Raw genomic sequence first — 22,077 nt, forward strand, 5'->3', positions numbered from 1 at the left:
CTATCTTCTCATCCCCTTCCCTCTCCCACTGAAACCCTTCAATTTCACCCAGCAATTTCACTTCCTCCCTTAATGTGAGTGTGTGTGAGAGGGTGTGTTTGTGAGAGAGAGAGAGACTCAGTGAATTTAGTTAGGGTTGCTTGTATGAGCATTGGTGACAGGTTATGTCACTGAAGAAAGTGACACCACATTCCCCAGTCAGCATTAAATGTCAGTAGTTCCTCAGGGAATTATGGGACCCCTCCCCTACCATGAAGAAAAGTTGAGGAGTCTAGTCTTGTGCAGGACTTCTGTGTGTAACCACAGTTGCCCTGGGTTCATGAATGCAATGGCCCTGTCATTCTAGAGCACCCCTTTTGCAGCAGCCCTCCCTACCCTCTGGCTCATCCCTTTCACGATGTTCCCTGTGTCTTGGAGGGAGTGGTAGATGTCCCAGTAAAGGCTGCGCACTCTTCCTTCCCTTATTCTCAGCACTTCAACCAGTTATGAGTTTGGTTAACCACTGCCTGCTGCAAAACAAATCTCACTGATGAGAGCAGCACTGATCTGTGTATATAAACAGGACAGCTTAGAAGGCAGTTTGACCACATGACCACATGTCCGTTTACCAAAGTGATAGTGGTGGGCTTCTCTAGAACCTGTGATCTCCCACATACAAGCTCTTGACAAGGTTTATTGTACAAGGCTTGAGTTCCTGCCTGTGGAACAGGCCTCAAATCCAATAAGAAAGAGGTTAGTTACAGCCATACCATTCATGCCCTGGAAGCTTTAATAAAGAAGAAAAATTGTGTGTGTGTGTGTGTGTGTGTGTGTGTGTGTGTGTGTATGTGTGTGTGCGCACACGCATATGCCACAGCATATGTGTTGAGGCCAGGAAACAATTGATTAGTTCTTTCCTTCTAACATATGTGTCCAGGATTGTAACTCAGCTCATCAGGCTGAGTGGCAAGTATCTTTGTCCATTGAGCCATCTCAAAGGTTCCTCTGCTAGCTTTTGTAACTTTATATGTTAATATTTATTTATTTATTTATTCATGCATTTATTTTTGTCCTGCTGTGAATTGATTGGCCTTGGTGCCTTCTGTGTGCTAAGTAATTGCATTGCCTCTCAATCTTCAATCTTCAGCCCCCTCCCCCTGCTGCAGTATTGAATACTACTTAGTACAAGCAGAAACCCCATGTACAGAAATCTGGTCTTGTCCACTCTTAACCTCTATGGTCCAGTGAAGTGCTTAGCCATAGTAGGTGCTCATGCTTGCAGACTGGATAAATAAAGGCAGTAGGGAGAGCTTAGGGAAGGATGTTACTGAGCATATTGCCAGACTATAAACTGAATTGAACTTAGCCACTCAGCAGACCTACATAACAAATTACATTACAGATACCCTCAGGTTTGTATGCTGGGAAAACAGAACACTTTCCGTTGGGTGTAGACAGCTACATATTTTGGTTCTAATAGCAATATGGCAGGGTTAAGGTCAGCTCTGTAATATAATCTGGTGCCTGTTTTTTCATAGATATCATGGAAATAGATACTTCTTTTCAAGATATTCAAGCAGATGATTAAGTGGAAGCTCTAGAAAACCTTGCAATAACAAAACGAAAGGTTTCACCACTTCCATGTCCCCTCACTGCTGCATGGTGTACAGTTTTCTGCAGCCCCAATCATTCTGTCTTCTGTCCCCTTCTTCCCAGGTCCAGTCTTTGTCTGAGGAACACAGCATGTAACTGTTAGTGTAGCAAGAAGACAGTTCTTGAGAAATCCAGTCCCCACACACAGAGTGCTCCCAAGCTCCTCCCCTGGGAATGGCATGATTTGATCAGCAGCAGGCAGAGCTGGCCCAAGGAAAGAAGAGCTTGGCATGAAATCTTAGTGCCTTCCTGCTGGAAGGGCCCTCAAGAGAGTTGCTTCACGCCCACCCTCCTTCAACTGGCTGGACAGTAGAAAGATGTGTAGGAAAACAAATTCCTGGCTGAATGACTAGAGGATTGAGTGAATGAGAGATGAGTTCACTGCTGCAGAAGTCTCTGCCATCCCCCTTGAATAGAAAGGCTAACTTTGAAGCCACTCTGCTCTCCACGGCACAGTTTTGTACAAACTCAGCTGTGGAATATGGTTGCCATCTGCTGTGAGCACGTAAGACTAAGGAAGTATTGGGGTGGGTAGGAGGAGGCTGGGAGGAAAGAAAATAGGCACTTAAAATGAGCTAATAATCTCCTTTGTGTTGGAGTCTGGATTTCAGAACATCAGTCCCGTATTTTAAGAACAAAACACCAGTGTGTCTTAGGCCACACCAGGCGCCGGCACATCAGATAAGGCCTGCGCTGTGTAGTGTTCAGCCACAGAGCCTCAAGAAGTTCTGAAAGTGAAATTAGAGGAGCAAACCAAGGAAGCCAAAATGGGAAAGCACTTGGGGTAAAATACAATCAGAAGGACTCTGCAGATATGTGTCTTCAGGGTTACCGTAGTTCAAACATGACTCTACTAATTAAAGACTCGGAAAACAGTCTAAATCCCAAGAACATAAAGATCTCTAGAGTAAAGGAGAGACTTCTCCACACACTGCAAAGGAATTGTAAAGCTTCTGTGCAGTCACAGGAGGAAAGTGACCTAGCTATTGTGCATTGTTGTGCACTTACCCATTGATTAAGAGCCATAGACTGCTGCACTGGCAGCAGGAGTGGGTGGTCCTTTACAAACAAAAAGCCTAGTAAGCAGAGCCGGTAACGCCAAGAACATCTCTGAAAAGCAGTGAATAGCTCCGAGAGCTTCCTCTTTCCCTGATATTATCTGTATAAATTACTGGTTATGGCACAGAGTCATGTTGATAATTTATATACCAAAATGACATGCCAGAGAATAATAATTAAGCTGAGATGTACACTAGTGAAAAAATTATCCCAGTGAAGTTTACTTTTGAGAAAGATTAGCTAATTAGCCAAGTATGACATTTGAAGGCAAGTCCCCTTCTACCCTTAATAGTGGCTCTGTCTCCACTTGGAGGAATTAGCAGGATAGAGAGTCAGACGTATTTGCTGCTGTGAAAAAGAGAAAATTCCTTCAGAAATATAAGTGAGGAGACAGTGACAACTGTAGAAAAGCAGAAGATGCGGTCACCACGCATGGAAAGTGACCTTAGGGCCCTGGAATGACCAAGCCAGGAAATATTTGTTGGCTGTACAAGCATTGGCCTTGATTCCTATCTGCCATCAGAGGCAAGTCATACACAGCTGTGATGCAACCACAAAATATTATTAATGTCCTCAGTCCCTCTCGTGGACAGATTCTGATCTGAGGAGCCCAGGGTGCCTGCATACTCTATTTGCCTTGTCCCATGACATCCCCATGAAGCATCTTCATTTATAGATGAAATAACTGATTCTCTGTCTTTAAATGTGAAGTGATTAATAGTCATGATACTGACCCAGCATACTCTGCTATTTTTCACATTATTCTGGGTTTCTCAGACAAAGGACATATTTTATCTTTCTCATTATTATTTTTAATTAGTTTTCAGAAAAGTCAAGATAAAAACAGAATCTAACAAATATCCCATAGAGATATTTGGTGTTCTCTTTTCTCTCAAGAATAAATTAAGATCAGATCTTTCCTGCTTCTCTGGGCTGGATCTCTGTAGATAGTCACACTCCCATGCCAGTTTGCAGACGAATAAGGGTTCATTCTAATGACTGGATCACAGTCCCTTCTGTGAAGAGCCTTTTCAGTTTCTGTCTGGACACTGAATACTTGTTTTTGGTTAAAAACTTTAACAGTCTGAACTGAAAACTTTTTAAAACATTCCTAATATACAGCCTGGCTGTGAGCTTAGCAATAAATTTAGACCCAGTACGTGAAAAGCCAGAGAGAAAACTAGTGGCTTTTATTCTCCCTGGTGACCTGCTCTAAATGCTGCATATTTACTTTGTAAATGAGGACACCCAGTGGCCAGCAAGTGAAAATATTCTAAACAACCCCTGACACTTAACAGAAATATAAAGACCAGTTGTCAACACTCACTGATAAATCGCTCCTAGCATCTACTACCAAGGGCATTGGCTTCCCTGAGTCAGGCAAGAGTTGGGCCTGATAGTTTTCTATGCCATTTCCCACATTGCTTGTCTCTTCCCATTTCATGTAAGTGTAACTCAGCTTTGCAGCCCATCAAATCTTCGGTGACAGAAGGACCTGGTGAGCTGTGTCTTAGGACAAATGGAGTCAGGAGGATAAGAATAGCATGGCATATATCAGAAATAATAAACAAATGAGTGTAGTTTTAAAGACGTGAATACATAAACTAACTACATTAAACCTTAAGTTCATATTAAACACAAAACTGGGTTGTTAACTAATAAGAGAAGGTACGAAAATTACAAACAAAAACCCACCCAAGAGGAAGAGCAGACATGGGCCATCGGGAACTAGAAGGACCCCCTAGAACAACTAGTAGGAACACCTTGGATAAAATAGGCCCTGAGCATTGCCACTCCCTGTCAGCAATACCTATACAGTGTCATGGAGAGCTGTCCAAAGAGGTACTCAGAGAAGACAAACCAGTTTGGAGGGAGTGTGTCAGACAGTTTTAGGGATCCAGTTAGCTATATTTGTAGTTGTGCTTGTGGTTATAGTTGGAGTTGCCGTAGGTTAGGCATAGTTGTCTTACAGCAGTAAGAGAGGCACAAATGAAAAGGGAGGAGGCACTAATTCCTCAGCATTCAAGTGTGTGAACCATTTCCTTGTTTTTCTCAAGGAAATTAAACCTAAGACTCCTGTGACCAAGTTATGCAGAAGTCTAATGTTGCCTCAAGACTCTCTTCCCCTCTCTAGATCTGTTCAAAACATGGAAAATCTAGGGAAGGGGCCAGATCCTTTTCCACAGTGAGCTATGGCGTTGGTATTGCTTGACTCTTTGCAAGGATGCAGTTGAGTATAATTCTTTAAACTTCTAGGAAGTACTTTACTCGCTGTCTTTATAGATGTCAGCAACATTGAGCCCAAGTCCCAGGAGATCACTATTTCTCTCAAATCAGCCAATGCCTTTTTATGTCCAGTCTCCAAAAGTGTGACAAGCAGTACCCTACAGAGGGTTGTGTACAAGTTGACTTCTTCCAATTTGTTTTGTTTTTGTGGCTATTAATGAGATAGGAGCTCATCTCACAGCTTGAACTGACGAGTCTCCCACCTCAGCCTGTGAGTCCTGTGATCACAGACATGAGCCACCATGCTTGGATGCCTTTAATATTATAAAAGAAGTTGATGGGTTTTCTTCCCAGTAATATTACCTCAATCTAATTTCAAAGCACCAAACTCCCACTTCACATCTCAGAAAGAGCCCAAATTAATTCCTTTGAGAAAACCAAATTGAAAGAAATAAAACCCTTCCTTCTATGACTTAATAAGTTCTGAAGCCACAACTCCCTGGGACAGAGGAGCCCATATCCATATACAAACACCTAACACTTCTACCTACAGGCGGAGGAAGAGGAGAACTCCCATAAAAAGTTTCTTATTTATATGATAACAAACCAGAAATTAGTAACTCCACTTAGAACTCCCAGCCAGTGGGAGGTAGGAAAAGCAAGAGCTCAGTATAAACTCTAGGAGTCTTAAGAAACATCCCAGAAAAAGGACAGTCTTGAATAGGTGTCATGGAGGGTATATAATGTTTGGTAAGTAGAAAAAGCCTAGTAACTTCAGAACTCGTAATGAGTGGAGCAGAAGAGAACAAGGAATGAATGTCGTCTGGAGAATGTAACTCGGTGGTACTTAGTTGGCCTAGCATGCCCTAGACTCCATCATACAAGCTACCATCCCCCAGGTGAATGATGACCACAGTATATGTGGGGATTGGCAAAATGACCAGACTCTTGTGTTTGGGGGAATGCCATGAAACTCAAATCAAACCAGATTGACAAAGTGAGACAAGATGCATGGCTATAAAGATTCATAGAACTCAATCCTTTTGCTCTAATCTGTAAGTAGATATTGTAAATATTACAGAGTAATCTGTAAGTAGATATTGTAAATATTACAGAGTATGGTGTGCAGATATAATAAAATTAAAGCAAGGTGTTCCTTGTGAGTGTAATTGTGAAGTATGTTTTCTGCTCCATTTGCTTCCTGATGCTTCCCAAGGCTTCTGAGCTCTGTCAACACTTCAGCACTTACTTAGCCTAATCTGCACCACAGCACAAGAAAGGACTTACATGTTCTTTTTAAATTTCTTATATTTTGCATTTGAAGATAATTTTTCCTCATTTGTATGTATTCATTCGGTTATGTTCCTGAATAAGACATGGCCATTTAAATACAAGTATATAATATACATGAAGCCCATTCTATAATGAGTCACCGTAAGAGGGCATATGACTTACAGCTACTTTGTGTCTCAAGATGGCCAACACAAATCACCTCTGAGCCGCCATGAAACCCTTCATCTAGCAAAGTATTGGGGTGGAAGGCCTGCACTGCTCAGTAAGACAATGCGTAACAGTTCCGGTTCACAGCTTCCATAAAGAGAGATCCTGCCTATTACTGCCAGCAGTGCTCCCATTAATTCTCACTGTCATATTGGAGGTGGCGTTGTGTTTTGAAGACCCAGCAGAGCACATCTCTGCACGAATCTGAAGTTCTGCTTGAGAAACATTCAAAACAAAACTGCACCTAAGTTTGGAAGAAAGTTCAGTGTCTTGGAAGCTGTGTGGTAATTTCAGTAGGAAAACATTTACCTGACACTATGGGATCTTATTTCTCACTCACTGAAATCTAGACCACAGGGTTTCCTAACTCACAGATTAATTTTTGTAACTCTTACCAGTTGACAATTTCTAAAAGAATGGTATTCTACAGAGTTGGGCTGTCTCATTACAATTACTGAAGTGAGAATTTAATTTTCTCCTGTAAAGTAAGTGCATGTCGATATGGAGGTGAGAAGGAAAACAGACAAGTAAGAAGGTGCTAGCTTTTATATAAACACATTTTAAATCTTGAACTTCTTCCCCAGAAAAGCAAAAGCCTTGACTTCTCAACTATACTTGACTATATAGGCACCTCTTTAAGGCCTATCCAAATCCAAGCTCAGACTGGATAACTCTGAATTTAGGTACATTCTTCTGTTCCGTTTTGTATCCCACCCATGGATCTAGCATCTGTGTATTTTTGTTCTCCAGATTTTGGGAACAATGGAAAGGGTTACAATAGGGCAGCTGCTAAATTTGTAAGGAAAGAGCTTTAGGGGAAAAAATGCAGTTCCTAAAAGGTGCTTCAAAGGTTTACAATGTAGGAGGATTTAAAGACATCAACCTCAGATTTCTTTGGCTTTTCTCCATAGTCCCAGCAGGTGTTTCCTCCTAAAAAGCCATTTCATTTCAAGTCTGGACAGAGGGCAGAGGTGTTGTTCAGAATGTCTGGAATTCTCTGTCTGCTTTTGTTCTGAGTGAGAGTTTAAGCTCTCACAAACACACACTGAGACAGTTAGCATCCACGTTTTACTCCACTGGGATCAGAAGCTCAAATCGTAGACATCCATCTTGCCTGCTGTAATAGTTAATCCTAACAGTTACCTTGGCTGGATGAAGGACTGCCTAGAAACACAGAAAGCATTGTTTTCAGGGATGGCGGTGTGTGTTTCCAGAGAAGCACAGCGTGTGAGTCTGAGTGGATTCTCCCTCGGTGAGAGTGGGTTCCATCAAATAGCTTGGAGACTCGAAAGAACAGATACAGAAGGCAGATAGGGATTAGCATTCCCACCTGAGAGCTAGGTAGGGCTGTCTCCAGCTTTGGACATCAGAACTGTAGGCTTCCTAGCATTTGGAATCCAGGGCTTATACCAGGAGTCTTAGTTCTAAGGATCTAAGGCCTCTCCACTCATCCTGAGCACCACTCTGAGCCCTCCAGTGTCCTCAGCCTGCAGGTGACATGCAGAGGACTTCTCAACTGCCACAACTGCATGAGCCAATTCCCTTGATAAATTCCCTCTCATATGTCTATATTACATATCTTATTGATTCTCTCCCTCTAGGGAACTCCAACTAGTACATATTTCAGTATCAAGAATGACTCTAAAGGAACTGAATCTGAAGGATGAGTTTCCTTAGTTGATTTTAAGATTTCTAGAATTGACTCTCTAATCTGATGAAACTGAAAATGTTAAGAGATCTGCTTAGTACAGAGAGAACCAGGAGCCTACGTGTAAATTGAAGGGGTACACAAGATAAATGTATTCCATATTCCTGACTCACCACTCATAGGAAGCAAGGAGTTTAGTGGCTCTGTCTATTGTACTTTCAAACATTCTGGAGAACCAAGGAATATGATGCTGGTCAGTTGCAAATCTTCGAGACTAAGACGCCTTGGCCCCTGTATAACTTACTGAAGCATGTCCAGAGTCAAAATTTCTCTCCTAACATCCCAATGCACAAATTGCTGAAAAGTATACATGCCCTCATCATGAAGTTAACTGAATTATAACAGAAGTTGAACACAGCCTTTCATGATATCTACTGTTAAAGTGAGAAGGACATTAATTGGAAAGGTATGGCTGAAACCAAGGGAAGAGGGGAAGAGGGGATCCATTAAGTCGGAATAGAACTGTTTGTGAAGACTAATGGGGCATGAGACACTGAGCTCCTAAACTCTGATGAGATTTGTTTGCCAGTGGAAGTACCCACTGTCAATGTCCTCCCCTTTCCTGTGCCCTACAACAGAGTGGTCTTTGTACTCACTACCATGCTGCATGGCTGCTGGTTCCTCTCACCTCTTAAAGGGACTGCCCGCCTACACAGGTTTTGAACCTTCCCTGTCTGTCTGCAGACACTGGCTGTCCTCATTGCCTAAGAAAAAATTAGTGGTCTCTCTTAAGGTGCCTCAGGGAGGATAATGTGACCTCTCCTAAGGCCCCACCCTTTTTGATTTCTAGACAGAGAATCAACTTCAAGTTTGATCAGAATCCCTAAAGTATTGCACAAAATAGGCCCATGAGAAGGTATGCTACAAGCTACAAGAATCACCTGAGAGACTTACTTTCTGCAAGCAGAATTCTAGGGACCATGTGGGGAACAAGTAAGAGAATAAGATAAGTCAAAGGGAAATAAATTTAGATCAGCCTGAATGTATTTACTTATTTACAATTGAAATTTTTTACAGATTGTGTTGGGGACCAGTCACATACATTTTGGTTTGTACACAATTCTTACCACACATGTGAAAGATCTAAAAGTCACATATTGTGATTCATTATTAGCATATCTTCCAGTGACTTTCCATCTTCAAACGTGGAAACAAATTTTTGCAAGAAGATATGAAGTACCAACATCCTCACATGCTAATTCATCATCCCAGAAGTCACAGCAGGTCTCGGGCCTGTACCACATGCGCTGCACACACAAATTGCCTTTCACAGCACATTAACAGCATCATCAGGAAAAGAGATGCTCACTACCAAGGGTGCTGCACAGCACACACATGGTGACAAGACAGTCGTCTAATGCAGACATGTTAAATAGGTAACTATGACACCAAATTTCCATTTTGTGTGCTTTGTATTACAGGATATAAAATTAACATCATATGAGATGTTAAACTGAAAGCCAAGACAGTCACAGCCTCCCCTAATTAGATGCCCCACAACTTTTTAGTTGTATCAAAAGTAAACAGCATCCAAAACAAGACTTTTCCACTGGTGCTGCACCATGGCTTTCTCCTCCTCTTCCTGTTCTTTGCCACCACCCCTTCCCACTCGGAGTAGGTGAATATACTCTACCCTTCCAGTTTCCCTAGGCCTTTGACGTTATTCCTTGGCACTCCAGAATGTTCATATCGGCCCTCTTGATCCATGTTACAGCTAAATGAAAGCGTAGTGTTTTTCTTTTTTTATTGATTTTATTGAGCACTATATTTTTCTCTGCTTCCCTCCCTTCTTCTCCCCTTTTTTCTTAATGCTCTAAGCTGCAAAGAGAACTGTGGTACCACCACACCTGGTTTGATTTCTCTCACCTATTTAGAACTGGATAAATGGCTTTTCTCCTTCCTACAGATGTTATTAGGACCACCAAAAAACTTTGGTTTACAGGTATACATAAAGCACTCTTATGGTATCTGAGAGACAGCTCAGTACCTAGGTGCTTCTGTACAGACCTGACAACCTGAGGTCTATCCTCCGTTCCATAAGGTAGAGAGCCCACTCACAAGAGTTGTCCTCTGAATTCCACATGTGCTCTGTGGCGCACAGAAACACACCCCACACCCACAGGCAGATGATAGCCAGATGAAAAAATTTTTTAAAAAATATGTTTAAGTTGTACGAGAAGGGAGTCGAGCAGCGAGGCATGTGTGGGGTTGGCTTCTGTCTTTCATCACAGCCAGGGTTCTCCTCATTCTTAGCTCCTCCGTCTTCTACAGATAAACATGGAGTTTCTTGGTTAGCCACTTGTGCCATTTTTCTCTTTCTTTCCCTTTTCTCTGTTGCTTGTATCTTTAAAAAAAAAAATCTGAAGATTTGTCTTTTCCCCTTGCTCTTTTAGCTTTCTTTCAGCTCTTGCAAAAGTAGACTCAGCTGACAGCCCTGATAGTCTTATCTGGTTCTCTTCCTTCACGGAACCCAACTGGCTGTCCTTCATGGATGTCTTAGCTGCAGGAAGGGTGTGTGCTGGGTACCTGAAGGCAGAAGCACACTGAGTGCTTTCTTAAACCCGTGCTGCCTGCCAGCTGCAGACAGAGTTCATCAGTACGGGCCCATTAAACAGAGAAGGTACATTTTGTTGCAGTTTAGAGAGGGAAGAGAAGCACATCTGTTCGGTTTGTTGACTTCCACATGCACTGAAAGAGCATCAATAAGTGTGACGTGGAGAAGTCCAGTGAAAGACTTCAGAAGCTTAGGGAGCTTGGGTTGGTAGAGTGTATTTGCCTACTTGTCCAGAAGGTAGGCCTTTCACCAGCTAGTGCTTCAAAAGAAGCACTTCCTAAGGGGCAACCCAGGGTCTTTGAGGAGCTCTGTGAAGGTGTGTTTCTGTAGGCCCACCCATAGAATGAGACTACCTGTCACTCAAGTGGAGAATGTAAATGCAATGAGAAGAACTGGCTCTGGGAAGACAAGGGCCAAGCAGCAGCATCAAGGTGGATGTTTACAGTGCTGGGCAAACAGGCAGAGCGGCAAGCAGCATAGTGTAAAGTATGGAGATCCATGGCCTTGGCTGATTAATCCCGGCATTTTTTGTAGAAAGACACTAGGAGGCCTGCCATGGTTTATATAAGCAGAAGAGTTTTAGAAAACGTGAAAAAAAGCTCGAACTCAAATTCTACAATCAGAATAACATCTCCTAGTCAGTTCTAAGAACTGAGCTGAATGAATGCAAGGCAGAGCCATCACTTTATCCTACCAGTAATGTGTTCTGTTCATCTTTTCCCCATCCTCTCCAAAGAGACTGACAGCCCTTAGCAGGGTAACTATGCGGTGGGAAAAGGAAACAATCACACTTGATGGGATGAGTTGAAATGAGCTCTATAACACCGATTCCAGGAGACCACAATGTCTCTTTAGCTGCCCAGTCAGAGGTTTACAAAGATGAGGTGATTAGTAGGCTTGGGCTCCATCCTGACTCATCGTGGGTTCTCACATCTGTGCTATATGTGTTCCTGCAGCTCTGGAATTCATAATTATGACAGGAATACTTAGCACCTGGCCCAATGGAAGAGTCAGAGCTGCCTTTTCCTAGGAAAATAGTAAATAAAATTCATATGTCCCCAGAGGGCTTATGAAGATTAAAGCCACCATCAAGGACTTGAAAGATGCCAGTGTGGTGATTTCCACTTCAACGCCACTCAACTTTTTTATTCGGCCTGCACAAAAGACAGATGGATCCTGGAGAATGTTAATAGACTATTGAAAGTTTAGCCAAGTGATGACTTCAGTTGATTAATTTACAAGATGTAGTTTCATTGGTTGAACTAATCAACACTTGCCCTGTATTTACCAAACAGCTATTGACCTGGCAAGTGACCTTTTCTCCATACGTGTCCATAAGACCCACCAGAAGCATTTGACTTTGTGCTGGCAAGGCCAGCAGTGTATCTGCCCCACAGTTCCCACCTCAGAAGCGTATTAGCTTCCAAAGGTCTTGATCACACTTCCTTTTGGTGCTACAGCACCGCTCCTTTACATAGATGGCATAATGGTGTTATGCTGGTTGGACCTAGTGAATGTAAAGGATCAAATACTGTGGACATATTAATAAATTATTGTCAAAGGGTGGAGAGGAAAATTCAGGGCCTTCTACCTCAGAGAAATTTCTATGGCTCTTAGGCTCTTCCCTTCTAAGGTAAACCATGAACTGCTACAACTGGTATTTCTTACAACCAAAAAGAAGATGGGAAACAGCACAGTGCACAGTGCCTGAGTAAGTTTTGACTGGTGAGCATGTCCTAAAAGCACAAGTAAGTTCCATGAGGGAGTAAATGGTGTCTCTTCCTACTATTTCTCATTGGCCCTCCCAGCCTACATCTCTGATTCTTAGACATGATCTGATCAGATGAGAGAGGAAGAGAAGATGAGGACCTGATCCATAGACAGTTGTATACAATATATGGGCAACAACTGAAGCAGCCAGCTGCCCTTCTGAGGGATTCCTGAAGAACAATAGTAAAAGGAAACCTCAATGGGCAGAACCTTGAGCAGTATTCCTGAATGCGCATTTTGCTTGCAAGAAGAAGTAGGTATTTAGTAATGTCCTGTTCCCTTGTTTATGACAAGAGGACATAACAATGCAGAGCTGCCCCCTCATGGTGGCAGAAGATCTGAGAAAGAAAGGAAGGTACCTCAATCAAGGTCTACCCTTCACAGATGCACTCTAGTGACCTCCTGCAACTGACCCCACATCCTAATTTCTTCCAGTAACAAAAGATGTCTAGTGTTAAGGTTGGTTTAATTGTCAAGGTGACAATCTAGACTCACCCAGAAAGGAAGCCATAATAAGGGCCTGTCTAGATTAGGTTGACCTGGGGACACATCTATGGGGATTTTACTTTGATTAATGGGAAGACCCACGCACTGTGGGTAGCATCATTCCCTGAGCAGGAAACCACACTGTATAGGAATGGAGAGAGTGAACTGAGCAAAAGTGTGCATTGATTCTTTCTTCTCTGCTTCTTGACTGTAGATGCAATGTAACTAATTGTCTCAGGCCCCTGCCTCTGTTCCTTACCCACAGTGATGAACTGTAATCTGAATTGTAATGTACAAAAGACCCTTTCTCCCCTAAATTGCTTTCATCGGGGGGTTTTATAATAGCAACAGGAAAGGAACCTAGTACAGCTAGAAACCTCAAAAAGCAACTGTGAGCATCTGCCAGGGTATCTCCAAGTTACCAGGGTAAGCATGTACAATTGAGAAGACGAGTGAGAAAGACTCGCCCTCTGTAAGGTGGGTAACATCTAATTGATTGCTGATCTAGAGAAAATAAATACAGAAAGAAATTGACATTGATATCCCTACTGACAGCTGGAACTTCAAAACATATGGTTTACTGCCAATTGGGTTCCAGAACATATACAAGCCACCCCCTCTCTGGGTCCCTGGATACTAACTCAGCCTAAACCTGAGAGTCACACCATAGGTCTCCTTTGTTCTCAGATTTTCAGACCTGGACTGAACAGTGCCACCAGGATCCCAATGTCCCAGCCTAAGATGACCTGCCACAGGACTTCTTAACTTCCATAATTACAGGAGCCAATTTTCTTAATAAATCCCCCTTCACATGTCTATATTAATATCCTACTGATTCTGTGTCTCCAGAGAATTCTGATAAGCATACAGATGATGTGGTAATACTAAAACTGGGTTTTTAGTTTATGTTTGGAATTGGTTCCATAAGTTATTGATTAAGTACTTGCAGACTGATTTTTTACTATACTTTGCTGTGACCTAAGGATTTAGGCTGACTTTCAAAATTCAATAATTATTAAGACATATATTTTTATATAACTGGAAACAAGAAATCAAAGTTGAGGTAAAATAAATTGCTAATAGAGTAAATTTGGATGAATTTTTATATAGGACAGCACATACTGAAGCCTACTCAGTTTCTATAGTGTGACCTAAATCTTGACTCCAAGCTCCTTTCTAAGCAGAGCCAAGAGAGGAACATAATCAGTTTTTTAACCTGCAGATTACAGAAAGATCAAAGGAGAATGCTGTTCCCCGAACAACGTGGGTATCCAGGCTGACTGGTTAATATCCTTCAGATATGTTTGGGTGGATATCTTCTTTGTTTTAGATTTCAATGCATGTACATTTGCTCTGGGGTATTCTCAGTAAATGTTTCACTAATGAACTAGTAAAAATCCAAGCAACGCTCACAGCAGCTTTTACCATAAGTCAGTTATATTTATTTATAATTTTACCATGTAGCCAGCAAAGTTTCATTCTGTCTTGGGCTCACAGCAGACTTGGTTTAAAGTTGGCAAGCCAGAGATTTAGGCTAAAAGGAAGAAAGAGCCTATGAGAAACCAATAGGCAAGCTGCCTGGGATTGTTTCTTCCTTTGGACCTATGAACTCCAACAGTGAAGTATATCTAGTTTCAGCCTTCAAACAAATTTCAAAGGAAATTAGACAAGTGGAAAAGGAAATTAGAAATGAAATATTCTGCTAGAGTTTGGGGTTGGCCTTAGTGTCATAGAACAAGAGTTTTCCTAGCTCTCAGCTTTGCTTCCCAGTTGCCCATACATAAAACTTAGTAGAACTTAATCAGAATGGAAATGAAGGGATGCAAGAGGGGAGGAGAAGAGAGGAGAGGAGAGAAAAAGAAAGGGGAGAGGGGAGGGAGGGGATGAAAGAGGAGAAAAGAGAAGAGAACAGAGAAGAGGGGAGGGAAGGAGAGAGAAGAAAACAAAGGAAAAGGAAGACAGGAAGGGGCGGGAGGGGCAGAAAGGAGAGAAGGATTGTTACAGAGCTTTCAGCTGACCCTTATTTCAAACTTCATTTTGTTGAGTGAATTAGAAATGTATATTCGGTTTGCTTTATTCATTTTAACCTTCAAAAAGTTTTCAAAAATATCTCATCCCCTTATTCTTCTATAGATTTATATAAACTGTCAAAAGAAATATGTTCTGCTAAAACCCAAAAATCAAGTCAAACTTTGGGAAACAAATGCCTTCAGCAGCTGGAAACAGCATAGCCCGGCTTCACCTACGAGGTGTCCACCTGCGCTAGTAGTCGGTTATCTCCGTGTCCCTGTGCTTGGAATCTTATATGGCTATCGTGGACTATCCTTTTCTAAAAATCAACTTTGACTGAAGATTGTCTACCTTCTTGTATAAAATGTTACCGACTTTGGGCCAGGAGATGAGTAAGTGGGGACCTTGAAGCAAATGCCCCAAACCCAGGGAAAGCCTCATGCCGCAGCACAGGTCTGTACCAACAATGTTCCTGGAACAAGACTAAAATGAGCACATTGTTTGAGGCTGAGCTCTGGAGACCTGGCCGCCTCTGCGGGCGCCTAGTTCACGTGCTGAGTAACTGGTCTTCCTTTGGTACTACTTTGATTTAGACCTGTCGATTTGACCAAAGTTCACACTAGCTTTAATTTGAAACCGTGTATTTCCTCTTTTTGCGGCCTTGCCTCCCCTTCCCCCACTTGCCCAGCCCCCTTCCCTGCACCTTATACTTGCACTCCTCTCTTTTAAACGTCCCTTTGCTCTCCTGCCTGAGAAAGGACTGGATTTCACACCTAATTAAAAAGATTGCATTGCCTGCTGTTCCCTTTCTTGTTCCTTTCTCTTATTCGCAGGCAGCTTTTTATTCTCATGCTAAGTCTTATCCGTGGACCCCTGCGGCTTGCAGGACAGGCTGGGGCAAAGTTCCTCTAAAGCTGAGCACCCGGCCCCCTCACCACCCATTTCTGCAGGCAGATTTCACCTTGGGGACTCAGCCCTGCTCCAGCCCCATCCATTTGTGTGCTCACATAACCGTCACTTAAGAGTAATGACAACCTCACTGTCCACAGGACATTCCTTGAATGTTCCCACTGAGTGTCATCACAGACTGACTTTCTTGCTCTGGTAGAAAGCCAGGTGGGTAGGTTATTCTTTAAAATGTATGAAGAGACCTATTTTTAATAACACTCTTCTCTTTGCCATCAGTTTTATTGTCATTCCACTGTGGGTTTCCTTAAGGCAATGTGGCATTTTCAGATACACAAAAATCTATGTAAAGTTGTGTAGTTTTGAAGAGTTGGGATTTCCAGGGGAGAGAGGTTAGTTGGTTTGGGGGTGTTGGGGGGTTTTGTGGGGTTTTTTCTTGGTTATTTTGAATAGCCCAAATGCCTATTCAGTGTCAGTCTCGAAAAGAATGGAGTTAGCATTTTCACACCATTCCTTCCTATACAGTCCTGAATACCATCTAATCAAGATTTGTTTTCAATGGGGGGGGGGAGACAGATCTACAGTAGGCTATTTCAAATTTATCCCATTGGAATCTATACATTAATGCCCATTGGATGAAAAGGACGTGCTCACAAAAGCCTGGACTTTGCCTTACTGTGGCAGAAACTTTCCCACTGTATTCGTGTTAAAAATAAAAGCAAGCCTGGGAAAGGAATTGCCTCGGCATTGTGTGCTGGAGGAGTGAGGCGTGCTTGAATGGAGAGGCAGCCTTTCCATCACATCTGTACCACTATCAGCAAAAGAGAAGTCAGCCTTTCATGGCAGCTCGCTGCGGTGGGGGCCCAGTGTACTGAGGGAGATGTTTAGAGTCTTGTCCGTAGAAATCCAGAAGGCTGATACAGTCAGCTTGTATCTTTGTAGCTTGTAGCTTGTATAGTTTTCCTTTTCTTCTGTGGTTCTTAGTGAAGTGGCTGAAAACAGTAATGTAATAGTCATATTGGCTATATAGCAAAGAACTTCATTATTTAGATTTGCTAAATCTTCACGACAGCTTTGTCAGAGTTTTCTCATGAAATTGTGTGTGTGTGAAAATATGTAAGATAAAATAGACTTTTAGTACTCCCTCTCATCTCTTAAGCAAAGTCTGTCACAGCTTTTAGTCTCTGTGTCTCTTTTTCAAAGGAGAATGAGCGTAGTCCTAGATTCTTAGTAATTCATGTGTCACTCCTCATAGAACCAAGAAGTATGGGTTCTAATCCCAACTCTGCTACTTGTTTGCTTGATGCATACAACTTTGATCAAATCAGGAAGAAACCTTAGAACTATAACTTCCTCTTTCCTCACAGAAAACAGCAATAATATCCTGAAATTTACCACAAAACCTGCGAAAACAAAGGAGGTCTTACGTAGAGAATTTCATACTGTGTAAAATGCTATAAGGGCATTAACAAGGGTAACGTTTGGGAAGGGAATGCTCCTTAGAATCGGCTAAAGGAAGTCAGCTGGGTCATCTACCTCTGCAGTGCAATCCCTGTGAGTGGCACCACGGTCACATATGCAGTGAAAAGATGTCTAATAAGCCCACCTTGCCCAGAGATGGCGATCCTCCTGCCATCTGTGTACAGCCAGCTAACTTTAGCTTAAATGAGAGAGAGGCTTCGGTGACAGTGAAAGCATGTGTAGAAAGTAATACATTTGTGTCCCAGGACAGATTGGTTTATTTCTCCTAAATAAATAGACATATTGTACACGCTGACATGCTTACGGGACGTGTTTAAGTTAGATGGCTGCAGCTACGGTGAAGTGCCCAGGCCTAGAAGCAGGAAGGCTGGAGGAAGTCTTTAGCTTTCACTTGAGAGCTGAATGGACCCCTGATGTGGCACACAGGCCAATTGCTCTGGGGTTGTTTACTACAAGATACAGAGATCTAGGCTACCATCCCTGTGAGGCTGCTCTGTTCTGAAAGCCCACTTCCTTGGCCTCTCTCAACCTGAGAGCTCGGTTATGGATTCATGCTCTTCTCACCGTTGTGACCAAATTCATGACAGAAGAAACCTCAAGGGACTGTCCTAGCTGGATTTATGTTCCTGTGTTAAAGACCGTGTTCCAAACTAACTTGGTAAGCAAAGGGTTTATGGTGTTTTACAGGTTAGGGTCCATTACGGAGGAAAGTTAAGGCAGCATCTAGAAGGGAAAACTGAGATCTGAATATATTGTCTATAAAAAAAATTTTTCAAGAAAAAAAATGGAGGAAGGACAGAGGAAGTGAGCCTCCAGGGAGAAATGAAGCAGAACCTGCAGGAACACTGTGTGGTCCTTTGAATAAGAATGGCCCACATGGGTTGAGGGATTTGAATGCTTAGTCCTCAGGGAGTGGCAATCCTTGATAATGATTAGGGGCTATGGCTTTGTTCGAGTAGGTGTAGCCTTGTTGGAGGAAGTGTCTCACTGGGGGAGGGCTTTGGGGTTTCAAAAGCCCTAGCGGGGGGGGGGGGGGGGGGGGGGCAGTATCGCTCTCTTCAGGCCTACGGATCTAGACGTGGAACTGTGAGCTGGTTCTCCAGCACCAAGTCTGCTTGTGTGCCGCAAGGTCCCCACCATGATGATAATGGACTAAACTTCTGGAACTGTAAGCCAGCCCCACTTAAATGCTTTATTTTTAAGAGTTGCGTTGGTCCGGGTGTCTTTTCACAGGTATAGAGCACTAAGACAGCGTGCCTCCCAACTCCTCAGCCTCGTTTTTCACACTACCCAAGACCATCTATCTTCCCAGGGCTCTCCATCAATTATTAGCAATCAAGAAAATGCCCCTGTAGCAACAGGTTAATCTGATGAGGCAATTTCTCAATTGAGATTCCCTCTTTCCTGGTTTATGTCAAGTTTACAATAACTAAGTAGCCCTGGGAGGAAAGATTTTTCTTGGATCGTGGTGTCAGAGGGTTAAGCCCAGGCTTGCTTGGCCCCGGTGTAATAATGGACATATATGGCAGGCGTGGTTCTTCACTGCATTATATATAGGAAGCAGAGAATTCGAAATGCCACAGCAGGATCCAGCCCCAAAGGGACCCTTGACCAGTGATTACTTCCTCCAGCCAGGCCCGCCCTCCTACCTTTAACCACCTCCCCAAATAGTGTCTTACTTTTAATCTATTGAGGGCTTAATCAGCTCAGTAGGCCAGACCCTCATAATCTAGTCATCGACGATAATTCCCTTTCAGACAGAACCAGAAGTGTTCCTCACTAATCTTTCAGGTACTTCTTAATCTAGTCATGTCTTCTGTCCAAAGGGAGCATTGCAGATTTTGAAGTGACTGTGTGGTTTTGGCTGAAGAATGACTTATAGAAAGGTATCTTGAGAGACACCCGAGAGGTGGGGTAGAAAATGGGGCGTCCTGCGACTGTGCGGTAGACGTCTGTTTTCTTCTCAGCATGGAGCGATGCTAACATTAGCACCTGGCTAGACAGCCTGAAACATAGGGATGGGAGTTGGTCAGACGCGCAGAGCTTCCACAGAGATTATTTTCTTACTCCTGGGGGCTGTTTAATACTTCTACAAAACATCATATTCCTCAAAGTAAGCTTGTATCCCACCTCTAGATCCCTTCCTGCTCTCCTGGCCTAATTATCAACAGTGCTCTCTTTCACTCTGAAAGTGGCCATTTTGAATAATAAATGTGATCGCCTAGTGTGACCACACTCAGCACATCCAGCTCCGGCCTTTTAAGACATTCTTACCGAGTACTTTAATTCCAGTACTTGGGAGGCAGAGGCAGGCAGATCTAAAGGCCAGCTATGTAGTGAGTTTCAGGACCACCTGAGTGACATAGTGAGAACCTACCTCAAAAAAAAAAAGGAAAGAAAAGAAAAATCCTTAATTAAGCATCAGCAGCACCTGTATCACAAAGAACCATCCTTGAAAATGCTCAGACTGCCAGGGACTGTAAGAAAAGTGCAGGTACAGAAAGCAGCCAGAAAATGCCCCTTCTGCAGGCAGATTGCTTTCTGCATCTCTCCCGTTACCTGGAAAGGATGGTGGAAGCTGTTTGCTAAACATCTTAGTCTGGGTTGAATTTTCCTAGAATTTTTACTCATATCGGATATGATAACTTGCCATGTATACTAGGAAGGGATTAATTTTTAAACTATGACTAATGATACTGCCTATCAATAAAAGTAAGAAACTTCAGTAGTAACTTGAGGAGAGGTGAAATTAAAATTTCCCAAAGGACTTGGGATTCGGCCTGGCCAAAGTAAAGTGGAGTGTTCCCTAAATTCAAATACATCTCGGTCCACTCTGTTCTTCATGCAGTAGCTACAGAAATAGCAGGCAACAACCTATCTGGTTATCCTTTGAGAAGACAACTTTGCCTGAATTTTTTGGGTTCCAGTATGAATGTGATATCCCATATAGCTGGAACACTAAAACCAGAGGTGGGGAGAAACTCAAGGTGTTGGTTGCATAGGCTGTGTGAGCAGCCTGACCAACTTGTGTGCATCTACAAGGTTCTGGCTACGAGTGTTAGAAATACAATCAGTGAAATCTGACTATGTGCCCTGTCTTGTATTTGCCTCACTGTACTGCAGGTGACATCAGTTGCAAGGGGATGACCGAGCGCATTCACAGCATCAACCTTCACAACTTCAGCAATTCCGTGCTCGAGACCCTCAACGAGCAGCGCAACCGTGGCCACTTCTGTGACGTGACGGTTCGCATCCACGGGAGCATGCTGCGCGCACACCGCTGCGTGCTGGCGGCCGGCAGCCCCTTCTTCCAAGACAAGCTGCTGCTGGGCTACAGTGACATCGAAATCCCATCGGTGGTGTCAGTACAGTCGGTGCAAAAGCTCATTGACTTCATGTACAGCGGTGTGCTGCGAGTCTCACAGTCGGAAGCTCTGCAGATCCTCACCGCTGCCAGCATCCTGCAGATCAAAACAGTCATAGATGAGTGCACACGCATCGTGTCTCAAAATGTGGGCGATGTGTTCCCCGGCATCCAAGATTCTGGCCAGGACACACCAAGAGGCACACCAGAGTCAGGCACATCTGGCCAGAGCAGTGACACGGAATCAGGCTACCTGCAGAGCCATCCACAACACAGTGTGGACAGAATCTACTCGGCACTGTACGCTTGCTCCATGCAGAATGGCAGCGGCGAGCGCTCCTTCTACAGCGGTGCAGTGGTCAGCCACCACGAAACTGCACTCGGCCTGCCCCGTGACCACCACATAGAAGATCCCAGCTGGATCACACGCATCCATGAGCGCTCGCAGCAGATGGAGCGCTACCTGTCCACCACCCCTGAGACCACACACTGCCGCAAGCAGCCCCGGCCCGTGCGCATCCAGACTCTGGTGGGCAACATCCACATCAAGCAGGAAATGGAAGATGACTATGACTACTATGGGCAGCAAAGGGTGCAGATCCTAGAGCGCAATGAATCTGAGGAGTGCACGGAAGACACTGACCAGGCCGAGGGCACCGAGAGCGAGCCCAAAGGTGAAAGCTTTGATTCCGGGGTCAGCTCCTCTATTGGCACTGAACCTGACTCAGTGGAGCAACAGTTTGGGGCGGGAGCCACAAGGGACGGTCAGGCGGAACCCGCCCAACCTGAGCAGGCAGCAGAAGCTCCAACTGAGGGCAGTGTCCAGCCAAACCAGCTAGAAACAGGTGCCTCCTCTCCAGAGAGAAGCAACGAGGTGGAGATGGACAGCACAGTGATCACTGTCAGTAACAGCTCCGATAAGGGCGTCCTGCAGCAGCCTTCAGTCAACACATCCATTGGGCAACCATTGCCAAGTACCCAGCTCTATTTACGCCAGACAGAAACGCTCACCAGCAACCTGAGGATGCCTCTGACCTTGACCAGCAACACACAGGTCATTGGCACAGCTGGCAACACCTACCTGCCAGCCCTCTTCACTACCCAGCCCGCGGGCAGTGGCCCCAAGCCTTTTCTCTTCAGCCTGCCACAGCCCCTGACAGGCCAGCAGACCCAGTTTGTGACAGTGTCCCAGCCCGGCCTGTCCACCTTTACTGCACAGCTGCCAGCGCCACAGCCCCTGGCTTCATCTGCCGGCCACAGCACAGCCAGCGGGCAAGGTGAAAAAAAGCCTTATGAGTGCACTCTCTGCAACAAGACGTTCACAGCCAAGCAGAACTACGTCAAGCACATGTTCGTCCATACAGGTGAGTGCTGCTTCTC

General features: G+C 43.8%; 1 protein-coding gene across 10 annotated transcripts in view; it reads left to right on the forward strand.

Moving 5' to 3' along the window:
- Zbtb20 (zinc finger and BTB domain containing 20) overlaps positions 1-22,077 on the forward strand; it is a 733,810-nt gene that overhangs the window by 698,468 nt on the left and 13,265 nt on the right. For all 10 annotated transcript variants that reach the window (XM_038344647.1, XM_038344639.1, XM_038344649.1 and 7 more), the window contains one exon: positions 20,457-22,061. In XM_038344647.1, coding sequence (XP_038200575.1) covers positions 20,457-22,061 — 1,605 coding nt within the window. The remainder of the gene's footprint in view (positions 1-20,456; positions 22,062-22,077) is intronic.

This window comes from Arvicola amphibius, chromosome 10 (genome assembly GCF_903992535.2).
Source record: "Arvicola amphibius chromosome 10, mArvAmp1.2, whole genome shotgun sequence".
NCBI lineage: Eukaryota > Metazoa > Chordata > Mammalia > Rodentia > Cricetidae > Arvicola > Arvicola amphibius.